Source organism: Peromyscus maniculatus, chromosome 16 (assembly GCF_049852395.1).
Source record: "Peromyscus maniculatus bairdii isolate BWxNUB_F1_BW_parent chromosome 16, HU_Pman_BW_mat_3.1, whole genome shotgun sequence".
Lineage (NCBI taxonomy): Eukaryota > Metazoa > Chordata > Mammalia > Rodentia > Cricetidae > Peromyscus > Peromyscus maniculatus.
This window is the reverse complement of record NC_134867.1, coordinates 64,637,003-64,664,386: the sequence shown is the minus strand read 5'-3', so window position 1 is coordinate 64,664,386 and position 27,384 is coordinate 64,637,003. Positions and strand designations below refer to the sequence as shown.

The 27,384-nt window shown below is 52.2% G+C and overlaps 1 protein-coding gene across 1 annotated transcript; it reads right to left on the bottom strand.

The window, feature by feature from the left end:
- Positions 1–825: 825 nt before the first annotated feature.
- On the bottom strand, positions 826–26,302 carry LOC102919251 (centrosomal P4.1-associated protein). Its single transcript, XM_006975914.3, has 11 exons — positions 26,186–26,302; positions 24,942–25,093; positions 20,341–20,547; positions 16,821–16,970; positions 12,068–12,167; positions 10,279–10,382; positions 9,247–9,345; positions 7,605–7,745; positions 5,654–5,738; positions 2,876–2,993; positions 826–1,546 (listed from the first exon to the last, which is right to left on the bottom strand). The coding sequence occupies exons 2-11, from the start codon at positions 25,044–25,046 to the stop codon at positions 1,357–1,359; spliced, it is 1,299 nt and encodes a 432-aa protein (XP_006975976.1). The 5' UTR covers positions 25,047–25,093; positions 26,186–26,302; the 3' UTR covers positions 826–1,356.
- Between the last annotated feature and the right edge of the window lie 1,082 nt (positions 26,303–27,384).

Here is a 27,384-nt window from a genome sequence, read left to right as displayed (position 1 = left end):
CTTCTGTGAGCTCTGTGTCTTGCATCCCTTATCAATCTTCAAAAGAATTTAAGGGTATCATCAGCTGCTTACTAACTGAATCCTGTGCAGAGGCCAACAGTACGAGATGTCGTGGAGCATCCGGGCTTATCCAGGCAATGAGGATTTCACAGCTCACTGCCGGTGAGACAGACCCTAGCTGCAAAGACCCTGCACAAGACATGTAAGACTCTAGTGCACGGGACATTGTCGGAAACAATTGTGTCTTATTGTCTACTCCAAAGCCTAGTATGCTGTGGGATGGTCTGTATGTCAAATTACTCTGATTGGTCAATAAATAAAACATTGATTGCCCAGTGGTTAGGCAGGAAGTATAGGCGGGACTAACAGAGAGGAAAAAAGAAAGAACAGAAAGGCGGAAGGAGTCACTGCCAGCCGCCACCATGACAAGCAGCATGTGAAGATGCGGGTAAGCCACGAGCTGCGTGGCAAGGTATAGATTTATGGAGATGGATTAATTTAAGCTATAAGAACAGTTAGCAAGAAGCCTGCCATGGCCATACAGTTTGTAAGCAATATAAGTCTCTGTGTTTACTTGGTTGGGTCTGAGCGGCTGTGGGACCGGTGGGTGAGAGAGATTTGTCCTGACTGTGGACTAGGCAGGAAAACTCCAGCTGCACTGGGACAACAGTGAGGATGGCTGTACCACTCAGTTGTCTATTGAGACTCAGGTGCCACCTACCGGCTAGGGAGAAACCTCTCTTGCCTGGGGCACAGCAGAGTGCTCCCACACAATGAGGAGACAGCAGGCAGACTCGCAGGAACAAAGAGGAGGTGAGGCCCAGGTACATTTCTGTGTTTTTACTCATGTCCTTGTTGAATGACAGATCATAATCGTTCAAATTTGTGGGATAGAATGCTACATGAGGCTCTGTCTAGACACTTTAAGGTGGTTAAATCATGTCTGTCAATGCACCAAGCACCAGTGAAAATACATCCCCCCGGATCCCACTTATGAGGAGTCTGAAGAGGGCTAGAAGTAGACAGCAGGTAGGCGTTGGCTGGCTGTGATTAATGGCTGCTCTTAGGAATTAGAAGGCAGTACGCAGACTGCTTCCCTTCTATCTTCTGCTCCAGGCCCAGGCTGTCAGGAGACACAGTCTGGAAGCCTCGCTCCTGGCTACTTCTTCTCTGACCCCTTTCCCCAGATGATGGCTAGAGGTCTTTTTCTTTACAATTTTTAGATGCCTCTCTTCTCTTGATGGGTGGGCGATCTCTAGGACTGTCGGGGGGAATCTACCATTGTGAGTTGTGTTGTCTGTTCTGCTCAAAACTGTCACTGGAGCCTAGTGCCCGACACTGAGTCTGGAGGACGCTCTACTTCCAGTCCAGGATGACCGTTCCCATCTCGTCTTTGACCCTGACCCTCCCCGAGGCATACTTGGTCTCCTGGCAGCCATTACAGTACACAGTCTTGGTGCTGCCGTCTGGGAATTCCCTCCGCTTGAACCTGGCTGTGTGGATTTCTTTCTGCCCATTGCTGAACATGATGGTTTTGTCTCCATTCCTGTAGAACAGAAACACGATGTGAGTGTGGAGGAACTGGGAATGAGTGATGCCATAACACCACCTAGATATCCATGCCCGCCCCTGCCCCGGTCTGCTTCCTTCCTGAGGGAGGAAGTTGAGGCTTCCCGAGGAAAGAGGAAAGAAGGCATTTGAGGTTTAAAAGACAGAAGAAGCCTGGGCTGCCTGAGCTCAGGAAGGTGGAGGGTGAGGGAGCTGAGTGGAAAATATGGACCCAGAGACCCGAGCTCACAATCTGAGCTGTGGTGAGCAGAAGCAGCAGGACACTCACAACATGACAGAAACGCAAGAGAAAGAATCCTGGGTGGTATGCCCCTGTGCTGACACCCCCAGGAGAGCTATGGAAGCTCTGGATGGGGGAAGACTGGAGCACACTGGAGGACCTGAGGAGGTTGAGGTCATGAAGGGAACATGCCAAGGTCACAGCATAGTCAGTCACATTGAAGGTGAGTTTACTGGACTCTCGCCCAGGCTATTAGACAGATGTGACCCTGTGGACCTCATCGTCTGCACACACCAGCACTGCGACAGTGACTTGGCACCTTCCGGTTGCATCAGAGATGCTTATGCATGCTGCAATAAATGCACACTTCTACACAACATGGCTTTCAAGAGGGGGAGGCTGAAGACCACCCTCAAGGTGGGCCAGCTTCAGTCATCGAAACATCGACATGTGTCACCTAACAGCAGTGAGACATCCGGAGACATGTGTCACCTAACAGCAGTGGCACATCTGGAGAAGTACAGAGCGAGATTATTGTGACGCCAACCTAGGTAACTATGACATTAGTTGATGACGTAAACTATGGGGCCACCTTTGTGCCTGAAGGCAATCACTAAGCACAATTTTGGGTCACAAGACTGCCCCCAAAATTCTATGTCTAAGCTCATATTCTCTATAAAGACATTTGAACTGAGTGCACAAAGTTTCTTGTAGGCCCAATGACATTATTTTCTGATGTCATAGGTTTTTTTTAAAAGTATTTATTTGTATATGTGTAAGTGTTTGCCTGAATGTATGTCTGCAAACTGCATGAGTACCTAGTGCCTATGGGAGTCATGGGAGGCCATTAGGTCCCCTGGAACTGGAGTTACAGACAGCTGTGAGCTGTCATGTGGGTCCTGGGAACTGACCCTGTGTCCTTTCCGAGAGCAGCCAGGGCTCTTAACTGAGCCATCTCTCAGGCCTCTGTTGTTACATTTCAATGAATGCTTGAACTTTTGCAAACATGTAAATGACTACAGATACATGACAGAACACAAAGCCCAGGGCTGGAGTCTTGTTCCCACGGTGTGGTGGGGTGCTGACCTTTTCACCGTCACATATGTCCCATCAGGAAACACAGTCTGCTCACATCCATCCCTAAGCTGCTTCACGGTCCCATCAGGAAACACGGTTTCCTTGGAGCCATCCGGGTAGAATTTTTCTGCAGAATACATTTGTTTAAAGGATGGGTTATACTGAATGCATTTGGAAACCATGTTGTTTCTAAGTGACCTATATCAAAACATTAACGAGAAAGATCATTTTCTCATCAGAGGAATTTGTAGTCAGGATTGGCAGACATAGCACCCGATGGCCCTGTTGATCCAGTTTTAGCTAAGGAAGGTTTGGCCATAGTGTAGACAGTCTTTTGTTTGTTTGTTTGTTTTGTTTTGTTTTGTTTTGTTTTTTTTGAGATAGAGTTTCTCTGTGTAGCTTTGGAGCCTGTCCTGGATCTTGCTCTGTAGCCCAGGCTGGCCTCAAACTCACAGAGATCCGCCTGCCTCTGCCTCCCGAGTGCTGGGATTAAAGGCATGTGCCACCACCGCCTGGCCAGTGTAGACAGTCTTTAGTGCATAACAGTTGGTGGATTTTCTGACTTGGTGATGGTGAAAAAATATGCACCTTTGACAGAAATTGAATTCAAGTTTCAAAGTCTGACATTTTTCTGGCTGTGAATTTGTGGTAAAAACCCTTCACTGGTGCCAGGCTTGTGTAAAATCCTTCACTGGTGCCAGGCAGCACCATGCACTGCAGTCCCAGACAGAATTAAAAAGGGAAAAAGGAGATGCTAGAGGCACATTTCTCTTCCAGACTATAAAGTGACCAGCCACCTCACACAATGCCGGCACACCTTTCCCAATATATTAGACTATATTTCTCTGAACCGTGAACCAAAATAAGTTCTCCCCGCCCCTCGTTGCTTTTGGTCAAATATCTGGCTGCAGCAGTGAAAAAGTAACCAAGACAGTCTTGGAAATGCTTTTGCTGTTCCATATCGGCTTCCAAAGGCAACTAGCACATCAGCAATCACAATGACATCGGCCTCACGCAGAGACAGCTCCTCACTGTGCCGCATGCTGCAGCGTGGCTGCATCTGAGCTTGTACACAAACCAGGGCTGGCAACCGTGCCTGAGCACAGTGCAGAGTTGTGCTTTTCTGTGTGCATTGTAGAAAACAGAAAAGCTCACAAGTGAAGTGTCATTGATTGGTTTCCATGTGTTCTTCTCATGTCCCTGTGCTTCGTGCATGTGTGTTGGTCAATGGTTGGCTGTTGTTGCCAGATGAAAGGGGGACATTAAGTATACTTAGGGAAAAGACTGTGGTGTGGAATCTGACACCCAAAGAAGAACTCAGTGCAGTAAATACTTGTTAGCATAAAAATCTAAAATGCTAAGTGAAGTGCTGGTGAATGCCCTGGAGAAGTAGAGATTCTCTCTGATTCAATAGCTTGAGAATCTCAGAATCCCCTGGCTGACTGGTGCAGAATCAATGCAAAGGGGTCTTTGCTGAACTTCATCGAACACACAGACACGTGAGTTCACCTGAAAAATGGCAAGAGGGGAGACTGTGATGCTCATTTCACCTTGTTTTTGAATTGTCACAGGAGGGTGTTCTGGAGACAGGAACTATAGGTATGGACAGTGATGGAACTCAGAACTCCTGCTATACAGTTATGTAATACCTTAGAGACATTCCACACAGAGCAGCCAAGATTTGAAGAACAAATATGTCTATCAGACCCTTGTCTTTTGTCACCAGACCTGGCTAACATCCATCAACCACCCCACAGAGCATTTGTATACAAGCAAGTGTAATTTTTCAATGCCAAGTGTATGCCAAAAGTTACTGAAGAAGTCATTGCTGTCCTGCCCACTTCTGTGCCCACCAGCCTGTAAACACCTCAGTGATGGTGCTAAGACTACAATAGCACTGGCTGAAATATTAAGACAAAGAAAGAAGTGCCGGCCAGATTCAGTGGCACTGTGGCAGGCCCGGGCTCCACACACCTGGCAGACTTTCTGGAAGGGCAGCTCCAGCGTGGGCTCCCTAGGAATGCCACCAAATCTGTCCCCACAGGACAAACTGGAAATGTGAGGGGACGTGGCACCCCTAGGACTTAGCCGTGACTAGCCCCACACTGGGCTCCATGTCTGGGTCAGGCTGTCACCAGAACAAGACGGTGAGGCCAATGTGTGTAAAGTAACTTGAGAATACAAGGGGAAGGAAAAGAAAACAAGAGAAGGGTGGTATTGGCTGGCACACTAGATAGACCTGAGAAGGACCAGAAGGACGTGAAGAGCATCATCAAACCAAGAAGGACAATAAAGACCATGTGAGATTTAGTTAAAGAGAAAAATGGTGAACAAGAGGACGGTTCTAAAGAATTTATCCGAATGTAATGAATATAAAAGGAGATACAACATGTTCAGAGATGAGAGGGCCATTGGTGGCATGCTGTGCCTATGATTGGAGGGCTAGGAAGACAAGGGATGGAAGTCAGGCAATGCTTGCAGAAATAAGTGAGAACATCCTTGAGTTTAATAATATAGGAGTGCCAGACAAAATCTAGGACACTCAGTTCAACAAATTTCAGGAAAACTAAAAGTGACTGTTTGGGTATAATTTTACCCAATGTACTTCATAGAATGATTTCTAATTAAAAAAAAAAAACATTAAAGTCTAGCTGGGCAGGCTGTTTCCTTTGGTGAATCTAAAGGCTGGGTGTCTGCTGCCCCTTCCCATGATGCTCATACACCCTGCCCTCCCCAACACAGGCACACAAGGCACTGAGCCAGCAGGTACAGGGTGATGCCACTCACCAGTCCACTTGTTGGGAAACTGCACGACTTCAACACCATCCGGGTAGGTTGTGTGTGTAGTCTGAGCATCTGCATAATAATAAATCTGTGAAGACCAGGGAACCCATGTTGGGAGGCAGGCAATGTTGTTACATTAGCCTCAAGTGAATCTGATTAGTTACTTCCCATAGGTGGCTAAAGGTACAGGCTCAGCAGGTGAGTTCCATGGGAGCTTCCACCACTGAGGAACACAGGAAGTGGAGCTAGTCGCCGACACCCCAGAAATGATAGACTTGGTTATTGGGAAATTGTGGGATGCAGCTTAGTTCTCACTTTTGTTCCTGAGCATCCTCTAATGTATGACTTTCTGGGCCTTCATGCCTCATGGGACCTGCAGCTGGTGAGGTCTGAGAGGTGGACATGGTGGACCATGAGCCCCAGTGTTCCATGAACCCCACAGTTTTCAGACTAATGGTCGGGTGCAGCTTGAGAGAGTAGACCGCACAAATGCCTCGGACATCCGCCTCCTGAGTTGCCATTGACTTGGGTGTTTCTAATACTCATGTCTTCCGTGGTTTCCAAGGAGGAAGAGAGAGGGAGTGGGAACATTTTCAAAGGGGGAAGGTGATGGGGTCGGGGACAGGTGCTCCTGATGCTGAGGCCCAGTCACATTTAAAAACCACAGCCACAGGTAGAACGGGATCGAACGGGGCACTTGTTTGAAAAGTAAGAATGCATAAGGAAGACACTGCTCTACTCCTAATTCAAACCCCTGCCTGGTCACACCATGTGAGTCCTCTGAGATGGAGTCATGTCTCTCCATCCACCGAAGAGGAAGGGGAGTGTCTTTCATTGGAGTCATATTATTGGGAAGTCTATGACTCTGAGATTGGGATGTATTTTGGGTAGCTTCTGTCAACTTGGCATATGTTAGAGTCATTTGGAAGAGGGAACATTAGTTGAAAAGATCTCTCCATCAGATTGCCCTATAGGCAAGTCTGTGGGGGCATTTTCTTGATTAGCAATTAATGCAGGAGGATCTAGACCACTGTGTAGGTGATGCCACACCTGAGCAGGTAGTTCTGAGCAAGCCACAGGATGCAAGCCAGTAAGCAGTGTTCCTCCATGGTGGCTTAAATTCCTGCTTTCAGCTTCCTGTGGTGACTTCCCTCAATGAGTGATTGTGACATGTAGGCCCTTTCCTTCCCATGTTTTTGGTCATGGTGTTTATTGCAGCAACAGAAAGTCAACAAGGAAAGAGAGCTCTGTGCTCTGTGATTTTAAAGCATTCTCTTTATATTGGTAACATGTCCAAAAGCCAGGTGGATGTAGGGAGTGCTCCTGTCTCCATTATCACATAAACACCATTTTCCCCCTCAGCAGATCAGGAGACACAGGAAGAAGACAGCAGCTCCTGGACGGAGCCCTGGAGAGGGGTGTGCTCACCTGCCTCTGTGACGTCTTGCTCTCATTAGCACTGAGTCAAAGTCAGAGCAGGAGGATCGCCCTCCCAGCCTGCACTGAGCACTGTTCTCCCTCCTAACTCCCCCTTGTTGCTTACCATCTGTCACTCCCTGCGTCTGTCCACCCTTCCTACCCAAGAAACATGTTTGTGACCCCCAAGGTGAGGCAACACATCTCTTTGCCCCACTGGGCTGCGTCTTCCGGAAAGTCACCATTTAAATAGGTCTCCCAGGGTCTCCTGCTCCACTTCCCTGGGCATGGAGGTTAGCTCAGGCCAGTGGGAGGGCATAGTGGAGGGTGGGGTGCTGGCGGGACACCACTGTGCAAACCTGCGGGCCGAGACCATGGAGAATCTTGCGTCATACACCAAGGACAAAATCTTCATTAGCAGGAAGGTTCTGACCTTCCACCTTCTCTCATCTCCTGAGGGACACACATCTGGGAAGGGCTTGCTAGCGCCTGTGTGGGTCCGAGTCTAACATAATACAAGTATGCCCATTGCACGTACCACTCTCTTATCAGGCTTGACCTTCTTCATGTCACCATTAAAGAACTTGATGAGGGTCGTCTTCTTGTCTGCACTGATCTCCTTCCTGGTTCCGTTGGGGAAGGTGATGATAGTTCGCCCGTCACTGAGTACCTGCTCCACCTTGATGGACACACAAAAGCTCCCGGTGAAGAGCTGTAACGAGCGTGATTACCACGGTTCCACTGTTTCCCCCTGTGTTCAAAATCACTGCCCACTGTCTGCCTGGCATGGTGGATACTAACTGCTGCACGCACGCGCGCACACACACACACACACACACACACACACACACACACACACACGCGCGCGCGCGCGCGCACACACACACACACACACACACACACACACACGCACACACACACATGCACACGCACACCCTGCACTGATGAGCTCCCAATCTCCACCCTGCACTTGGTTATCGACAGTAAGTGTTATGATTTGTTCCTCAACGTCTGCCTTCTTTGTGTTGATGCTGTGCGTTTGCCATAGGTCTGTATGATCTGCGGTCCCAGGACTGATAAACCTGGAATCCTGGGACAGATGAAATTGCATGATTACTAGGTAAAAATTAACTTGTGTGCACTTTTTGTCTTTCCTATCGTATCCTTTCGACTCAGACACTCCATTAGTGGCTTTGATTAATAATCAGCAAATAAATATCTTCAAATGCACATTGCTAGGCTCTCAGTAGAAGACATTACCCTGTGAAGATTAGTGTAAAAAAGACATTGGCAGAAATAACCTTAACTTGGGAAGTTAATATACATGTATTTTAGAAACTCTGTGTAGCATTTATTAGTTATGCCACATATTGTAACTATTCTTAATACAGCTAGAAATGTAGGAGCTGAGTCGTCAGAGTTAAAAGCTAATACTTCTGAACAAATCAGAGAGCTAGCCAACCAAACCCAGCTGACAGCCAGCACAGCGGAGGTTTGAACTAATCTACACACTCACGCCCTTGCTCACAAATCCACCAGGGGAATGCACAAGTTGTGTGCAGGTCAGAACCAGAAGATGAGTTCATGTTCTCAGGCAGCCAGAAAAGCTCCAAAGAGGCTTCAGTGATCAGCTGGCCCTCAAAACAACAAAGCGCACGTGTTCTTAAAATGCTGCACACTGGGGAGTCATAAAGTCAACCACAGTTGCACGCACCGATTCCGGAGCAGTGCTCCAGTAGATAACCGCGGCATAGACGATGGTCTTTGTATAAGGCAGTAATGGAGCTGCTAGCTTCCTGTCACCTCACGCCATGTAGCACTGGGCATCCCTAACCATCTGTGGTGATGCTGGGTCAATGCACCGCGTGTGGTATGCAGCACACCACTGTCCGGTCTACATCGGAAACCGACGATAGACAACCGTGACAGTGGCTTGTGCATTTACTCTCCCAGACATTTTATCCGTATTCCAGTGCCTTCCTCACTGTATGAAGACGTCCTACGCAGTACTGTGCACTGCTAAGCCAGTGTGCAGCCTTGCTCATCACACTTCCCACGTCTCTTGCTTGCATCAGAAGGGCCATGTCGAGTGACTGAGGATATCTGGGTTTGCGTGAGTTGCTACGATGTTCACACAATGGTGAAATCAGGGAAAAAGACTGTGTACTGCAGACACCTGCCTTGCCATTTGGGTGTCGCTTTTCCTGCGTCTCATTGTCCTTCTCCGTGTCCATGGGGTGCGGTTCTTCTCTGGGAGGTCCCGACCCTGCCAGAAGTTCCTGTGGAGAGATCATAACCATCGCCTCCTGTGGCCGCCTGTGAGAACTACAGGGCCATCCATGCTGGGGCTCTTGGGACCAAGTTTGTGTTTGTACAGGTGTTCTGCTCTCTTGGTATGCTCGATCCACACCAGGGTGAGCAGGGTGACAGTCACCACGTTCTGATTCTGAGTGCACATCACTGAGGCCTTGAGAGGAATCGATAGCAGGACTTTAATAGATAACTAAGCCCATCTCACATTGCTGATAATGTTGGGAAGAGTTACTGACTGCTTTTAGGGGAACAACCCCCGCCCCCCACCCCCACCCCGCGCCATTGCCCACCTTTACATGGTGAAAAACTTTACAGCCCACTTTCCCTCCTGTGGAGAAAATGGCTTAATTCTGCTGCCATTCTTATCAGACATTGTGTGGCTATGTAGTGACTCTGGCTATGGATCTAGGGTATTTCTGCTACATTTGTTTGTTTGTTTGTTTGTTTGTTTATTTGGTTTCAGTTTTTCGAGACAGGATTTCTCTGTGTAGCTTTGTGCCTTTCCTGGATCTCATTCTGTAGACCAGGCTGGCCTCAAACTCACAAAGATCTGCCTGCCTCTGTCTCCCGAGTGCTGGGATTAAAGGCGTGCGCCACCACCGCCTGGCTACATTTGTTTTTTATTGCAAATAAAAAGAACAGAGTCAAACTTTGGTTTCTATATCCTTAAGGTCACAGAAGCTTGACCTGCCTTTGGCCACTGGTCTAATACGGCCCTCCAATGACTGAAGGGATGCCATGTTTCTCTGATTTGAAAGGCTGAATGTGCTCAGAGACTGAGGGGTATTTGCAGCCATCATAGCTTTCTGTGCTTGTGGAAAAGGGGATGGAAAAGCAGTTTCTGCGCCACCTCCGGGTCTTCCTACCCCAGCCTCCCCAGCGGGTGAAACGCTACCTACCTGCATCCACCGTGCATTCTGGAGAAAACTAGGGAGGTGCCTGCTTTCTTGAGCATGAATGAGCAGCTCACCTTCAGAACTCTCTGGATTGGAGGACCACATATCTGAAACAGCAGAGAAGTGCTTTCTAAGAGACTATGTACAGATAGCGAAAATGCTGTATACCCAGTACCAGTTCCAAGTCCAAGTTACGCTTCTAACACATTCTCTTTTTTCCTGAGGTCACTGTGCAAATGCCACGGACTGACTGTGTGCAAATCACGAAGTGCTGAGTGGAAACGGTCAACCCTTGTGTAATGGGATGGTGGTTTGAGCCAGGCCCTGAAGCACCACCCCTAGGGAGGTAGCTGTTTACACCTGCCTGTGACCTTGAGGTACCTGCCCCTGGGGTGTGGCCACTGGGGGACCCTTAAGACCTGGGATGCACCCACGCTCACGCTCGCTCTCCTCACTACAAAACAGATAGCAGGGAAGGAGTAGTCCTGAAGCTGCCTTTGCCCCAGTAGGGGGCGGACACAGGAAGAAAAAAATTACAGACCCAGGGCCAGCCTGCCCACTACACCTGTGGACGGAAGCAGAGGTACTGGGGAAGGAGTAGTGTGCGTTCAGGGCAGGTGGGAGCGGGCTGAAAGGTCACCATCGCTGAGGAACTGAGAGCAGCTTTCCCACAGCCAGGAGCAGAGAGAACGATGCCTGGATACTCGCTTGCTGGCTCTCCCCTGGCTTTCTCGTATCATTCAGGATCCCTAAACTAGGGAATAATGCGGCCTACAAGGGGCTGAGTCTTCCTGTATCAACTCACAATCAAGACAGTTCTTCACAGACATGCCCATGGTCCAACCTGATCTAAGTAATTCCTCATTATGACTCTCTGCCAAGGTGACTCTAGGCTGTGCCAAGTTGACCGTTAAAGCTAACCAGCACACAGAATGTGGTAGGCGTGGACTTTGGAACCCTTGGTCTCCATTTGGTGGCGCTGTTGAAGAAGGTTTGATTGGTGTGACCTTGACAGAGGAAGTACATTACTTGGGCCCATTTTCAGTTTGCTCTGTTTTGTGCTTACAGTAACTGCCCTTATGAACTAGCCCTTTGGAACCGTAAGCCCAAATAGATTCTTCCTTCTAGAAGCTGCCGTGGTCATGGTGCTTTATCACAGCAACGGAAAAGTAGCTAAAGCGCAGAGGTCCAGAAATGTCACTTGGACTCAGGGAGCAACAGTGCTGTGCTTCCCCTTGCACAAGGGTCCACGGTTCCATATGTCAAAGGGGACCCACATGGACAGCAAAGAGGGTGGGTTAAGAGTCAGGCTACGGGTGGGTGAGAGTCCTCTCTCTGCCCACGAGGGGTGCAACTGAGCCTGGCAGCCATGGCACTGTGCAAAGCAGAGTTCACGCACACCCACAGGCGAGTCCAGGGAGCCTACAGAGTGTGAAGGTCACCACCGACAGCAGCTGGAACAGGTGGGACCCACAGGGACAGGAGAGGCTGTGTACCTGGATGGACAGCTTGAGCTCAGAGTGAGGTCAAGCAAGTGCTGGGCAGGAGCAGATAGAACAGGCAGGTAGTATCACCAGCCGGCAAGCAGAAAGGGAAGGGGTGAGGATGGCCGGGGAAAGCCAGCCCGGGGGCTCTAAACGGTGTTGGGAGAGGTTACCAAGACAGACAAAGGAGCTCAAGGGGGAATCAGAAAGTGGCCGGAACCCAGGGAGCTCTAGGGACCTTACCCACATGTCACGCCCCTCCCCGAGCATCCCGCAGGAACTTGTCCCCTGCCGCCATATTCTCTCACCAGGTGCTGACTCTGTGTCCAGGAACGTGGTGTCCGACAGAGGTTCTGGTGACGCCCTGCCAAAGTGTCTTTGCATAAACTTGGAAGACAGGTGCATAACCTGGGTACAGAGAGAGTCACAGAAACAGCGATGCCACCAGGCCAGTGACCGGATGCTGTGCACAGCTGGGTCAGCTTTCAGATGCCTCCCACACTTTTCAGACTCTACCAAGAGCATCAAGCTCTGTTCCCTGAACTCAGGCAATTGACCCGATAGAGAAGATTCCCACCCATACAATCACTTCAGTTCTAGCGTCTTGTTTTAGTACTGAAGGTGTGTATGGAGACACTCGGTTTTCTGATTTATAGAAGCATAGTTATGTTTCACAAATTCCCGAGTCCATCTTGAGCAACAAAGTGAGAGCTCTTGTTGGACTTCATGTGGCTGGGATGAAGCAGGATGTGCTCCTGGGGTGAGGAGGTGAGGAGGTGGGGAGGTGAGGAGGTGAGGAGGTGAGGAGGTGGGGAGGTGGGGAGGTAAGGAGGTGGGGAGGTGAGGAGGTGAGGAGGTGAGGAGGTGAGGAGGTAAGGAGGTGAGGAGGTGGGGAGGTGAGGAGGGGAGGAGGTGAGGAGGTGAGGAGGTAGGGAAGGTGAGGAGGTGGGGAGGTGGGGAGGTGGGGAGGTGAGGAGGTGGGGAGGTGGGGAGGTGTGGAGGTGAGGAGGTGAGGAGGTGGGGAGGTGAGGAGGTGGGGAGGTGGGGAGGTGGGGAGGTGTGGAGGTGAGGAGGTGAGGAGGTGGGGAGGTGAGGAGGTGGGGAGGTGGGGAGGTGGGGAGGTGTGGAGGTGAGGAGGTGAGGAGGTGGGGAGGTGAGGAGGTGGGGAGGTGGGGAGGTGAGGAGGTGGGGAGGTGGGGAGGTGTGGAGGTGGGGAGGTGAGGAGGTGGGGAGCTGTGGAGGTGAGGAGGTGGGGAGGTGGGGAGGTGTGGAGGTGGGGAGGTGGGGAGGTGGGGAGGTGGGGAGGTGAGGAGGTGAGGAAGTGGGGAGGTGGGGAGGTGGGGAGGTGGGGAGGGGAGGAGGTGAGGAGGTGGGGAGGTGGGGAGGGGAGGAGGTGAGGAGGTGAGGAGGTGGGGAGGTGGGGAGGGGAGGAGGTGAGGAGGTGAGGAGGTGGGGAGGTGGGGAGGTGGGGAGGTGAGGAGGTGAGGAGGTGAGGAGGTGGGGAGGTGGGGAGGGGAGGAGGTGAGGAGGTGAGGAGGTGGGGAGGTGGGGAGGTGAGGAGGTGGGGAGGTGGGGAGGTGGGGAGGTGTGGAGGTGAGGAGGTGAGGAGGTGGGGAGATGAGGAGGTGGGGAGGTGAGGAGGTGGGGAGGTGAGGAGGGGAGGAGGTGGGGAGGTGAGGAGGCGAGGAGGCGGGGAGGCGAGGAGGTGGGGAGATGAGGAGGTGAGGAGGCGAGGAGGTGGGGAGGCGAGGAGGTGGGGAGGCGAGGAGGTGAGGAGGTGAGGAGGTGAGGAGGTGAGGAGGTGGGGAGGTGGGGAGGTGGGGAGGTGAGGAGGTGGGGAGGGGAGGAGGTGAGGAGGTGAGGAGGTGGGGAGGTGAGGAGGTGAGGAGGTGAGGAGGTGAGGAGGTGGGGAGGCGGGGAGGCGGGGAGGCGGGGAGGCGGGGAGGTGGGGAGGTGAGGAGGTGAGGAGGTGAGGAGGTGAGGAGGTGAGGAGGTGAGGAGGTGGGGAGGTGAGGAGGTGAGGAGGTGGGGAGGTGAGGAGGTGAGGAGGTGAGGAGGTGGGGAGGTGAGGAGGTGAGGAGGTGAGGAGGTGAGGAGGTGAGGAGGTGAGGAGGTGGGGAGGTGAGGAGGTGAGGAGGTGAGGAGGTGGGGAGGTGAGGAGGTGGGGAGGTGGGGAGGTGAGGAGGTGGGGAGGTGAGGAGGTGAGGAGGTGGGGAGGTGGGGAGGTGGGGAGGTGAGGAGGTGAGGAGGTGAGGAGGTGAGGAGGTGAGGAGGTGAGGAGGTGAGGAGGTGAGGAGGTGAGGAGGTGGGGAGGTGGGGAGGTGAGGAGGTGAGGAGGTGAGGAGGTGGGGAGGTGGGGAGGTGGGGAGGTGAGGAGGTGAGGAGGTGGGGAGGTGGGGAGGTGAGGAGGGGAGGAGGTGAGGAGGTGAGGAGGTGGGGAGGTGGGGAGGTGAGGAGGTGAGGAGGTGAGGAGGTGAGGAGGTGAGGAGGTGGGGAGGTGGGGAGGTGAGGAGGTGAGGAGGTGGGGAGGTGAGGAGGTGGGGAGGTGGGGAGGTGAGGAGGTGGGGAGGTGGGGAGGTGAGGAGGTGAGGAGGTGAGGAGGTGAGGAGGTGGGGAGGTGGGGAGGGGAGGAGGTGGGGAGGTGGGGAGGTGGGGAGGTGAGGAGGTGGGGAGGTGGGGAGGTGAGGAGGTGAGGAGGTGAGGAGGTGAGGAGGTGGGGAGGTGGGGAGGGGAGGAGGTGGGGAGGTGGGGAGGTGGGGAGGTGGGGAGGTGAGGAGGTGAGGAGGTGAGGAGGTGAGGAGGTGGGGAGGTGGGGAGGTGGGGAGGTGGGGAGGTGGGGAGGTGAGGAGGTGAGGAGGTGAGGAGGTGAGGAGGTGAGGAGGTGAGGAGGTGAGGAGGTGAGGAGGTGGGGAGGTGGGGAGGTGGGGAGGTGAGGAGGTGGGGAGGTGAGGAGGTGGGGAGGTGGGGAGGTGAGGAGGTGAGGAGGTGAGGAGGTGAGGAGGTGAGGAGGTGGGGAGGTGGGGAGGTGAGGAGGTGGGGAGGTGGGGAGGTGAGGAGGTGAGGAGGTGAGGAGGTGGGGAGGTGGGGAGGTGGGGAGGTGGGGAGGTGGGGAGGTGAGGAGGTGAGGAGGTGAGGAGGAGAGGAGGTGGGGAGGTGAGGAGGTGAGGAGGTGAGGAAGTGGGGAGGTGGGGAGATGAGGAGGTGGGGAGGTGAGGAGGTGGGGAGGTGAGGAGGGGAGGAGGTGGGGAGGTGAGGAGGCGAGGAGGTGGGGAGGCGAGGAGGTGAGGAGGTGAGGAGGGGAGGAGGTGGGGAGGTGAGGAGGTGGGGAGGTGAGGAGGTGGGGAGGTGGGGAGGTGAGGAGGTGAGGAGGTGGGGAGGTGGGGAGGTGAGGAGGTGAGGAGGTGGGGAGGTGAGGAGGTGGGGAGGTGGGGAGGTGAGGAGGTGGGGAGGTGAGGAAGTGGGGAGGTGGGGAGGTGAGGAGGTGAGGAGGTGAGGAGGTGGGAGGTGAGGAGGTGGGGAGGTGAGGAGGTGAGGAGGTGGGGAGGTGGGGAGGTGGGGAGGTGAGGAGGTGAGGAGGTGAGGAGGTGGGGAGGTGGGGAGGTGGGGAGGTGAGGAGGTGGGGAGGTGAGGAGGTGAGGAGGTGAGGAGGTGAGGAGGTGAGGAGGTGAGGAGGTGAGGAGGTGAGGAGGTGAGGAGGTGAGGAGGTGAGGAGGTGAGGAGGTGAGGAGGTGGGGAGGTGGGGAGGTGGGGAGGTGAGGAGGTGGGGAGGTGAGGAGGTGAGGAGGTGAGGAGGTGAGGAGGAGAGGAGGTGAGGAGGTGGGAGGTGGGGAGGTGAGGAGGTGGGGAGGTGAGGAGGTGAGGAGGTGAGGAGGTGAGGAGGTGAGGAGGTGAGGAGGAGAGGAGGTGAGGAGGTGGGGAGGTGGGGAGGTGAGGAGGTGGGGAGGTGGGGAGGTGGGGAGGTGAGGAGGTGAGGAGGTGAGGAAGTGGGGAGGTGGGGAGGTGAGGAGGTGAGGAGGTGAGGAGGTGAGGAGGTGAGGAGGCGGGGAGGCGGGGAGGTGGGGAGGTGAGGAGGTGGGGAGGCGGGGAGGTGGGGAGGTGAGGAGGTGGGGAGGTGGGGAGGTGAGGAGGTGGGGAGGTGAGGAGGTGGGGAGGTGGGGAGGTGAGGAGGTGGGGAGGTGAGGAAGTGGGGAGGTGGGGAGGTGAGGAGGTGAGGAGGTGAGGAGGTGAGGAGGTGGGGAGGTGAGGAGGTGGGGAGGTGAGGAGGAGAGGAGGTGGGGGAGGTGGGGAGGTGAGGAGGAGAGGAGGTGAGGAGGTGGGGAGGTGAGGAGGTGGGGAGGTGAGGAGGTGAGGAGGAGAGGAGGTGAGGAGGTGGGGAGGTGAGGAGGTGAGGAGGTGAGGAGGTGAGGAGGTGAGGAGGTGGGGAGGTGGGAGGTGGGAGGTGAGGAGGTGAGGAGGTGAGGAGGTGAGGAGGTGAGGAGGTGGGGAGGTGGGGAGGTGAGGAGGTGAGGAGGTGAGGAGGTGGGGAGGTGAGGAGGTGAGGAGGAGGTGAGGAGAGAGGGAAGCTTTGGCAAAAGTTTCATTCTGCTCTTGCAACATGGCCGAAGGTCTAGGGAGAACCACCAAAGGCCCGGTGAGGCCAGCAGGGCTGTGACCCCAAGCACCCAGAAAGCAGAGAGACCGGCGGGTCCCTGAAGCTTGCTAACCAGAGAGTGGGGGTCAACCAGTGTCGTCCTGGCTCAGTCAGAGAAACACGTCTCTAAAAATGAGGTGGGGGGGCCTGAGGATGGCCCCCACGGTTGAGAGCTCTGCCACTGTTCCAGGGGACCCCAGTTTGGCTCCCCGTCACCCGCAACTCCAGCTCAAGGGGTCTAGCACACCCTCTTCTGGCCTCCATGGGCACACAGATGGCGTATGTGCGCCGCACGTGAAGATCATTTTTAAAAATGATGTGGAGGCAAATGCAGGAAGACAACACACATACACAAACAGAGGAGGGGAGAGAGGAGAGAGAGAGAAACGAGAGGGAGGGAGGGAGAGGGAGGGAGGGAGAGACTACTGTACCTTTTCGTCAAGAGACATGTAAGACAGTCCTTCGTCTAAGGAATCTGTTCTCCCAATGGCCATTGTACTTCCGTTTTGAGGACTTCCGGAAGGAGCGTCTTCCGACGTTGTTTTCTCTGAATCAATCCCCTCTATCTTTATGTACACTGGCTAGAAACAAATGAGGGGTATTTGTATCAGCATCAAACAATACTGTCCCAAAGTACCAATCAATGCGAGATATTTGTGACGCCCACAGCCTGGACTCTGACAATCCTGTGTTTTCAGTTCCCCAGGGGAGCAGAAGGGGGCTGCTCTTTGCACACCATTCCCACACAGTCTTAGTCCAGAACCATCGCACTCCATAGTCTAGAAAGGGTTTGATACCACAGTGAATGATGTGCATAAAACCAAATTTAACAAGTTTTAAGTAAAACGAGTTTCTGGCCCTTTGTGTTATTTTAAAAATCAATGGTTTTGAAGTGTGGCTTAGCTATTCGCCCAGTTATTACTTCCTTTCATGCGCACATCTGCTAAGAAGCCTTATTACATTCAGATAACCGATAACACTTCATCTCTTCTGCTGTGGCTCTAAACTAGCAGCAAAGCGGCTGCATCAGGAGCCTCAAACAGAAAAGCAGCAACCGCAAACCACCACAGACAGGCAAGGCCACCCGAGGCACAGCGGGGCAAAGCACGTTCGAATCTGCTCACTGATACCGGACATCTTAATGGTGGTTTGAGCCAGGAGACTTGGACTGGATTCCCCACACGTTGGAGAGACCAGACTGCTGCTCGGAGAAACCCGTGACCCGCTTCTTGGTGACACCAGTTCCAAACCAACAAAGGTTGGGGTCCAAAGACTAAGCAACTCCAACCCTTGTGTCCTTGCATTATGTAACTTCAGCTGGGCATGTAGGGAAGTAGGAAATACGTAACACTATTTATAAACAAATATTAACAATATTTATTTAAAGTTTTTTCATGCAGTATCTTTTGATTATATTCTTTCCCCTGCCTCAACTCTTCCTAGATCCTTCCCACCTCCTTACCTAACCAAGTTCATGTTCTGTCTCTTTGTCTCTCTCTAAAAAAAAAACCCAAATGAACAAATGAAATCAAAACAAACTAGAAAAAAAAAACCCAATAGGGCAGTAAGAATCAAAATACAGACACACAAAAACAACCAACCAGACACCACAACCAAAACCACAGACTCTGTGTTGTGTTGGCCAGTTACTCCTGGGCACAGGCCCGCCTTGGGATGTGGTTGGTACACCCAGGAACACTCCACTGGAGAACACAAATTGTCCCTTTCCCAGCAGGTATCATTTTTAAATAGCTTCTTGGTCAAGGGCGGGACCTTGTGTGCACTTCCCCCTCTGGGTGCTGGGGTTTCGAGCAGTTTGAGCCTGTGCAGGCCTCAGGGTGCCGTCACAGTCTCTAAGTTCATAGAGCATCCGTCCTTTTCTGTCTGGATGACGCTCTTTCTGTGGCGTCATCCATCACCTCTGGCTTTTACAATCTTTCCGCCTCCTCTTCCACATAGATCCCTGGGCCAAGAGGGGACAGTTTTGATGAAGACACCCCATTTAGGACCAAGTGCCCCAAAGTCCATTTGTGCTTGACTATGTTAAGTGCCATCTACTGCAAGAAGAAATGTCTGTGGTGATGGTTAAGATAGGCAATGATCTATGGGTATAGAAATGTGTTATCGGGGCTCATTTTATTGATATGTTCCTTTAGCAGAATAATTGTATTTGGTTTTTTACTAGGACCATGACCTATCTAGTCTCAGTTCCTTGGCCAGTTTAGCAGTGCCAGGTACGGGGTCCATCTCATGGGTTGGGCCTTAAATTCAATAAGGAAGGGGCTGGTTTCTCCCATAACATTTGTGCCATGATTGCACTAATTATCTTGCAGGCGGGTCTCGGGTTTAGGTAACACGTTTGTAGTGGGTGACAGTGATGTTTACCTTTCTCCTCTGGCAGCATGCAGAGAACCTTACAGCCATAAATACTAGTCAGTAGGGGTGAAGCTTCTAGCTGGGTACCAGCTTGATTTCTCCATTTCAGTGAGCAAGTTGTGTCTTTAGCAATAGGGCCACACAATCAGTTTGTGGAGAACAAAAAACAGCCTAAGCAATGGCCTATTATGCTTGGGGAGTTCCATGGGACCCCTTTGGCCAATGACTCAACAAGATGCAATCCATTCCTGGCACCGGAGGATTTATTTGGTGAGATAAGATGTCTAGTTGGGGTATTGTCTTCCCCGTTATATGTTGACTCCGTTTAAATTCCTTTCACACACACACACACACACACACACACACACACACACACACATATGTATATGTGTGTGTATGTGTGTGTGTGTGTGTGTATGTATATGAATATTGGAAGCTTCTGCAGCAATGGGATCCCATATGACTTTTCAGAAGGTCTTTAGTTACACAATCCTCACATAGCTGGCCGAAGACCTACGGCACAGGTCCTCCTTCTCTGAAGGCTGTCTACAAGTGTGGACGTGGTGCTTTAAGTTGCAGACTCTCCTCTGAGGAAGAAGGGGCAGTGTGAACCTTCAGCACCAGTTCTCCAGTGCTAACTTACAGCTGTGCACTTCACGTACGTGTGTACACATGGCAGACCTTTTGACGTCATCCCTAAAGTTGTGTCTGAATACAGACAACCCTGGGCAAACTTGAAAGTGTGGCATTCCCAGCCTTGTTCTTTGTTGCTGTTCAAAGGTGAGTGTTTGCGGGGCAGATGCTATTCTTCTCCACAGTCACATGAGGAGCAGAACTGTGCGCAGTCAGAGCCATCTCATAGCGAGGAGTGATGATGGAGTGATGATGGAGTGATGATGGAGTGATGCCCTGCTGACTCGTGGATACGTCTTACCCACATACCATGAGCAAGGGGTAATTGAGGCAACATGGTAGCAAAGGCTGTAAAAAATCTCCCATAGGGCCGGGCGGTGGTGGCGCACGCCTTTAATCCCAGCACTCAGAAGGCAGAGGCAGGCGGATCTCTGTGAGTTCGAGGCCAGCCTGCTCTACAGAGCGAGTTCCAGGACAGCCAGGTCTACACAGAGAAACCAAAACCAAACCAAACCAAACCAAACAAACACCCCCAAAATCTCCCATAGGATCCCTCTCAGCTTCTAGCAGTGACAGCAGTCAGCCCTCACTCACTAAGTTGCAGAGATATAGCTAAGTCCTACCTCCCCCTGAGCCTCAGTGGACTTAATGACTGGATCCAGTCCATCACTTAAGGTAAAGTAGGAACCTGGAATCCTGGGGTGGCATGGCCTGGCGTCCAGCTGTTCCATGAGAGCCTGTGAGAATCCTGGAGACAGGGTAAGGGCATGCTCTGCTCCCAGAGCTCCCAGGAAGGCGCAGCCGGGACTTACTGTCTCCTGTGTGGTTTATGACTGAGGGAAAGGCAGTGGGGCCCTCACAGAGCGCCCGGTGGGGACAGCATGGCTGCAAGGGAGGGAACATGTGCGTCATTATCTCTGTAACGCAGGAAATCTGTTGTACCATAGTGTTGGTTGCTCTTGCCAGGGGTGGCGAGGCTATTGTGGCCTCCACACCCCGCCGCTTCAAAGCCTTCAGTTCCTTCCGGAGCTCCTGGTTCTCCTTCATCAGAACGTTGATCTGGTTTTGGAGGTCTTTGTGAGCTGCGCACCACCAAGATGCCTGTCTCGTGAGCTCTGAGGCAAGTTCACAGATCTGCTTCTGCAGTCCCTGGGGTGGAAAGAGAATGACAGGCACTTCTCAGGCACTCTGAGGGATTACCAGCCCCACTGCCCCCCAAAACTGGAGTCCTCCCCATAAGAGATTGCGGACTTCTGGCATGTCCTTCACCTCCAAAGAGAAAGTCAGATGTCCACAGTTTCAGCCGCCATTACCAAGTGTGTTCACTGGGACTCAGTCCACACACCCCGACTAGATCTAATGGCTGGTGAGGTATGGTCATTGCTAAGACATTTCTGTGAAATAAATTCACATCTCTTCCTCAGCCTTCTCCTTGGAGGCAGTTGGAATGGAGCTGCCACCATGAGTCCGAGAATGACTGAGACCCAGCCTCTGGTCCTGGCTTCACTAATTCCTTGCTGGGCGACCTCAGAGAGAGGCCACCTAACCTCTCTGGGGCCTGCCTCTTTCCTCCCAAGAGAGTTGAAACAAAATGGCCTTGGACTATTATCTAAGAAGGGGAACTGTCTAGCCTGGAGGATTTTACTTAGAAAAGGCCACTCGGTCTTGTGTCTGCTGACTTGTGAGGCGGTTTGGTACTTGATGACATGATGCCAATTTTCATGTCACACATCTGTTCATATTAATGTATAAACCCAGTAGGTACCACGAGACACCATGCTTCCTGGGTTGGAGGACTGAGGAGCTGGTGGCAAATGGACCGATGAGAAGAAGAGAGGGAGGGAGGGAGGGAAGTACTCTTCTGTCTCTCTGCCCAGAGGACAGACCCAGGGAGGCAGGAGCACCTGTCCCCATCACAGAACAGTTATCTCTGTCCCCTGAAGATGCTACTGGGGCTGACAAGGCCTGGCCTAGAACACCTTCCCATAGCGATTACTTTCCCATCAGTTGCTGCCCTGGACCCGCCAGGGCCTGGCCTTTGTCCTGTCACTTTGCCAAGACTCTCTTGCTTAGTGTTGAAGAAGGTGTCCCAGCAGACATTTTTGTGGGAAACACTGGCCCTGAGGGGTGTGTGTGTGTCTGTGTGTGTGTGTGTGTGTGTGTGTGACGGCTGTGTTCAGAGGCCTGTTATTTTCCTCCTCTAATGGTGAGGGGCAGACTTCTCCTTCCTTCCAGAGGGATTATCTCTAGGAGTAAGACCGCAAATCAGATGGACTGAATCTTCAAGAGAGAACGGAAGATACTGGAGAAGACGTTTCTGACCATTTCATTCCCCCAGCTCTGGAGATGATGGGGAAGCGATTGCATTTGAGTTTTAACATTCTTCTCCCTTTCTGGAAGCGTTGCTGCTAACACAAAATTTGGAGGATTTGGTGCAGGGACTATGGTGGCAGTGCCCCCAGGGACCAGAAGCACGTCTCTGCCAACCAAATCCCTGGACACTTTTCCCCATTGGATAGTTCTTCAAATGTGTTGGGGTTTTTTGTTTTGTTTTGTTTTGTTTTTTGAGACAGGGTTTTTCTGTGTAGTTTTGTGCCTTTCCTGGATCTCACTCTGTAGTCCAAGCTGGCCTTGAACTCACAGAGATCCACCTGGCTCTACCTCCCAAGTGCTGGGATTAAAGGCATGCACCACCACGGCCCGGTAAATGTGTTGTTTTTTTTTTATTAACATATGTTAATTGCACATTTTGATGAGGGGTTGCTGTGATATTCCTCCAGCACATAAAGGATCACAAATGCAACCTATAATTCAGATCTTCCTGGAGGAGGCAGGGCTTGGTGGGGGGGGGGGGGCTTGACTCTCCAGTGAAGGACAGTGTTAAGCTTCCAGATCCAGAACATAGGTACTGTAAGAAACTCTTAGCAGGGGATCAACTGTGGTAGTCAGCTCCCCATTCCTGTCAGAAAATACCCAAGAGAACCAACTTAGAAGGAAGAAAGTTTTGTTTAGGTTTCTGGTTTCAAAGCTTTCAGTTCACAGCTGCTGGACTCCATCCCTTTGGGCCTGTGGTGAGACTGAACCACGGTAAAACTGCTCACTTTATGACAACCAGGAAGCAGAGAGGGAGGGGAAGAGGGGGGAGGGGAGAGGGGAAAGGGAGGGAGAGGGGGGAGGGGAAGAGGGAGGGGAGGAGCATGCAGAAGGGCCTAGGACTTCACCAGCTCCTCCAAAGGCATATGCCTAAGGACCTAACTTGTCTTCGCCTTAGCCTTCTCCACCTACCAACGGCAGCGCCAGGTAGACATCAGTGTTACACATGTGGTCTTTGGGGGACCATCTCAGATCCAAACTAACTCCGACTCCCAGTAGTTCTCAGACCCTAGAAAACCCTGACGCCAACAAGCCACCCACCCTGGAAGAGGGATGGACAGCATGCCAGTGACCAGGGGTCAAACTCCTTAGAAAAGCAAGATTCAGGGATGCCTGAAAACTCAGGACTCTCGTTTCTCCTTCCGCGTCGTACAAACACCGTTCTCTTAACATTTCTTCATAGTGAAAGGGAAAAATCAGTAGCCATCTTGAGAGACTCTTCCCCCTTCCCTCCTCCTAAGGTATTTGCTGACCAGCCGTTTTAGATGTGATCAGACATTGAACTTATAAGGCTGGGATAATAAATCTATGTATCCTGGACTTGGCAAAACAAGATATGGGGAGTAATGGTCTCAACTGACCAGAAGTTGACCTTAGAGGAGTGTAGGAATGCAACAATAAATCTGAATGTGTCAACAAAAACGGGACATAGGGAGTAAAAATGTATGTCTCTATAGATACCCTGAATGCAGTTAGCAATTAGTAACCTTATGCTCACCTCACCCCTAGCCCCCTTGTCCAATCCCAATCTGCATGTAAACTTTTCCTGTATTAACCCCTGAAAGTGAGTGCCCGGGGCGTTCTCCTCCACCCGCTGTGTCGGATGGTGGATGGTGGACCAAGCTTGCTTGTTTTGTTGTTAACAACCTCTGTGTGCTTGCACCGGACATTGGCTCTGTGGTGGTCTTGCTTGGGGGACTTGCGACCTGGGCACCACACTAGCAGCCCTGTGGCCCTGTGGTGTCCTCTCGGGGATACTTTGTTCTAGTGATGCCCATATCCCTCTGCCTTTCCTCAGCAGTGTGACCTCTGTGACCAGGGGCTCACATCCTGTCCTCCACATACATTAGGAGCTAACACAGTGTGAGGCACCCAGTGGTGGGATGCTGTTCCCGACCGGGCCAACACACTTCAGCCTCTTATGCTTGTGGATGTAAATCCCCCTCCATCCTTGAACCCTCCATGCCCTGTGGATGTAACCCCCTCCATCCTTGAACCCTTGTGGATGTAACCCACCCCTCCATCCTTGACCCCTCCATGCCCTGTGGATGTAACCCCCCCTCCATCCTTGAACCCTCCATGCCCTGTGGATGTAACCCACCCCTCCATCCTTGAACCTCTCCACACCTTTGCTTTCTGACAAGAGAGCTAGAACATGAATCTCCCATGAAAAGAATCCTTGAAACATTGAGGAATCATCCCACACCTCAGAGAAAAGACACTCCCTTGGCTCCTCGTGTGCTCTGTGAGGGCCATGCACCAAGGCCCCCACCTCTGCATGCCCAGGCTGCTGTTGGCTGCTTGGTGACTTCCCGTATGGTCTCTGACCCCCTTGCTGCAAGGGGATCCTCACATATTCAGCCAGAACGCCCCACGTTTCCCACTGTAGCCACCAAGTATAAGCTCTGTGACATTAGCGGGCCACCCTCTAGAAAGTAAGGAACCTAAGAACACCCCACTTTGTATAAAACCTTGTTTAGGCAAGGACCTAGTGCTAAATAAACACTGTCAGCATCCAGGTCACGGTGGGTGTGTCACCATGCCCCCAGCATCTACAGGGAGCCCTCGGACACGCTGTGACGTGTGTATTCCTGGCTCTCTAACAGCTACTGGAGCCAGAGAGGTTTGAACTTCACATTCCAGGTGGACCTCTTCAGTTGACCCCGGGGGAAGCTGTAGCCTTGTTCTGAGAATAAAGAGGGTCAGATCCTCAGGGAGGCTACAGCGTGTGTGTGTGTGTGTGTGTGTGTGTGTGTGTGTGTGTGTGTGTGTGTGTGTGTGTGTGGTGTGTGTGTGTGTGTGTGTGTGTGTGTGTGTGTGTGTGTGTGTGTAAGGATCAGCGCATTTGCCGGCATGATTTAAGGAATGCAAATGTCCTGAAGAGTTTGACCCATTTTCAGAAACCCGAAGCCTTTTCCTGGAGTAGGAGAAGGGAGCCGACCTGCTCTACCGTCTCAGCTCTGCACCTGCCCCTCAAAGTCAGCACAGAGACAGAGCTGGAGTTTGTCTCAAGAGAACGTGGCACACCAGCTCAGAGCGAGCGCACACTGAGATGGTCCCAAGGGGCAACCAGGGTCGTAGAAAGGAATGGCAGTTCTCAAGACAAGACGGAGAGTTCGCCCCAGTCCATTCCCCATTCGAAGGACACACAGCTTCTTGGCCTGACTTACCACGATCTCCTCAGGCTTGCTGCTGTCCTCTCCAAGGACCAGGGCTGTAGCCTCCACATCCTGCTCATGGTTGGCCCCTGCTCCCTGACTCGGGTCCTCCAACATGGTTTGCCTCCACTGACTCCTTAGCCTCGAGATGACCAATAAGCATTCTAGTTGTAAAGGAGAAGGGTCATGGGGGCTTCTTGCTGCATCCCACCCCTGCCCCTCAATGATCAGCTGAGTCTTCCAGTCCTCCCACTTAGAATGGAGAGTGCCCAGCCACGCACGCTTCATTGAATTCCCCACCCTACTGCCTGGAGAGTCTCCACCTGGAGCTGACCAGGAAAAAGTTTCCATGTCTGGAAACCACAGAATGGAAAGGACCCGGCCACTTACAAGTGGTGTGTCCCCAAAGGTGGGTGGAAAATGCTTTGATTCGGAGAGTCAGCATGGTGCCTGATCACCTAGAGGTGAGCAGGGCCTTTGAGAGGGGACCTGGGACATCTTAGTTCTTCATCAGACCTCTGCTGGGAATGCCTTGACTGCCTGTCATCAGGACAAACCATCTTGTCCCCAACCTACAGCTCCATAACCTAAATCGATGACAGAAGCAGGGGTTTATGGAACCTGAGACTTGGAGCCAGCCGTGGGGGAGGAGTCCAGCAGAAGACAGCTGAGTGGAGAGGAAAAGGGAGGAGCAGCCTTCCATAGGACAGCAGAGGCCCCGACACAGGCACCAGCAACCAAATCAACTCCCCTCCCACCCCGCCACCAAGTCCCACTACAGCTAATTCCCACCCCCTCTCTGGTGCAGGGAATGGTGGCCACTAGCAGGTTTGGGAAAGAAATTGAGGACTGGTGAGTGGCAAAGCTTCTCAGGCAGAGCCTTTGGGAATGTCTTGATCCAAAATCACAAATATAACCACGTATTTCCTGTTTCTACACATAAATACTTGTGTTTATAAACCTAGGCTGTATATAAACAAGGATGAGAGGCTGAGCCGCAGTGACAGGGAACTGGCTGGAGACAAGGCGTCTCCTAGTGAGAGGCAGACAAAGGCATCCATAGCAGGGTTGGCCACAGCCCACCTTGCCCACGTTGGCCCGGGGTCCCATAGTTTTCTGCAGAGGACTTGGCATCCATGACTTCTCAGAAGGGGGACTCTACACTCCCCAACATGGGCTCCTAAGCCCCTCTCTCCAGGGAGTACCCTCCCTCTGTGCCTCCCCACCCACCCCAAGGGCATCCTGGGTCACTTCACCTAGCCTAAGATGGTGGCTTCTGCAAGGACATTGCTCATCTAGGCCATATCCCAACAGCTCTCTGTGTCCTCCACACAGCTAGCTTTAGAATTCCAGGAAACCTGTCCGTTCTAAACTGACTCTCTGTCTTAAAGGGCCACACCCTGGGATTTTAAACAATAACTACCAACACACCCATGATTCAGCTAGAGTAAGCTCATGTCCATCCACACAGAGGAATGATGGGAGCCAGATTGTCTACAATTGACAATGAGGATATAGCAAACTTTCCACACACAACAGAGTTAAAAACTCAATTCTCTCAGTGCACATTCTTGAAAAAATGATAAAAACTTCTTTAAAATAAAAACAAACTGCTTAGAGATGTTCACAAAGAGGATATGATCTCTACGAGGCTAAACAGGAGACGCAAGGCAAAATTTCATCATTCCACAAAATGCTTCTTCTACCAAATTGTCCCTCTGGGTTTTGTGGTTAAGGGCGAGGATGAGAAACAGTGAAAGAGTTGGTGTACAGCCTCGAGCCTTGGCCCTCACTTCTTATCCACAGCACAGTATTCGGAGGGGTTAAATATTTAAAGGCAAATAGAAGGAACATTTTTTTTTATAAGAATGTGTCATTTCCTATCTGGGGACCCTTGGTCACACTGATCCTGGAGACATATAGAGTTCTAACTGTGTCGGGATTGATTGACAGTCCTAAACCTGGGAGATCTTAAATTGCTTCTCTTTCTTGTTCCATAACCAAGGACCAGTCCTTGTGAGGCAGGAGAGGCCAGGTGCCCAGGACTTTGATTGTATCCACTGGATGGTAAGACACCCACTGCCTGGCCCTGGTCAGAGGTGCTCCTGCCTGGTAAGGAAAAGCTAACCTGGGTCCTTGTGAGTGTGTCTGCAGAACCCTCGGGCCCTCAGCTGGGGAGAGAATAGAGAGAGCTTCCGAGGCCCGAGGAGAGCCACCTCCAGCAGATGCCACACAGCTGCCGCTGCTTCCGACTTGGGAGCAGGCTGGGTGGAGGGTGTCCACGAGTACTGCCCTCTGTCTGCTCTGGCAGGCAAACATCCGGGAGAGCCCCCCAGAAGTGCCTGTGCTGGTGTCCGTCGATGAACCTGCTCGGGACACTGTTCGGTTGGATGGTAGAGAAGAATGACATCTCGAGTGAGGGAACACTGCGAGGGCCTTTGCTGAATTCCAGACT

Bases quoted from the DNA above. Each gene is read 5' to 3' on its own strand.
- LOC102919251 (XM_006975914.3), bottom strand. From the start codon at position 25,046: ATGTTGGAGGACCCGAGTCAGGGAGCAGGGGCCAACCATGAGCAGGAT. The intron at 20,548-24,941 runs GTAAGTCAGGCC...TTTCCACCCCAG, and splicing joins GCAAGCCTGAGGAGATCGTG to GGACTGCAGAAGCAGATCTG. The intron at 12,168-16,820 runs GTACAGTAGTCT...CTCTGTACCCAG, and splicing joins ACATGTCTCTTGACGAAAAG to GTTATGCACCTGTCTTCCAA.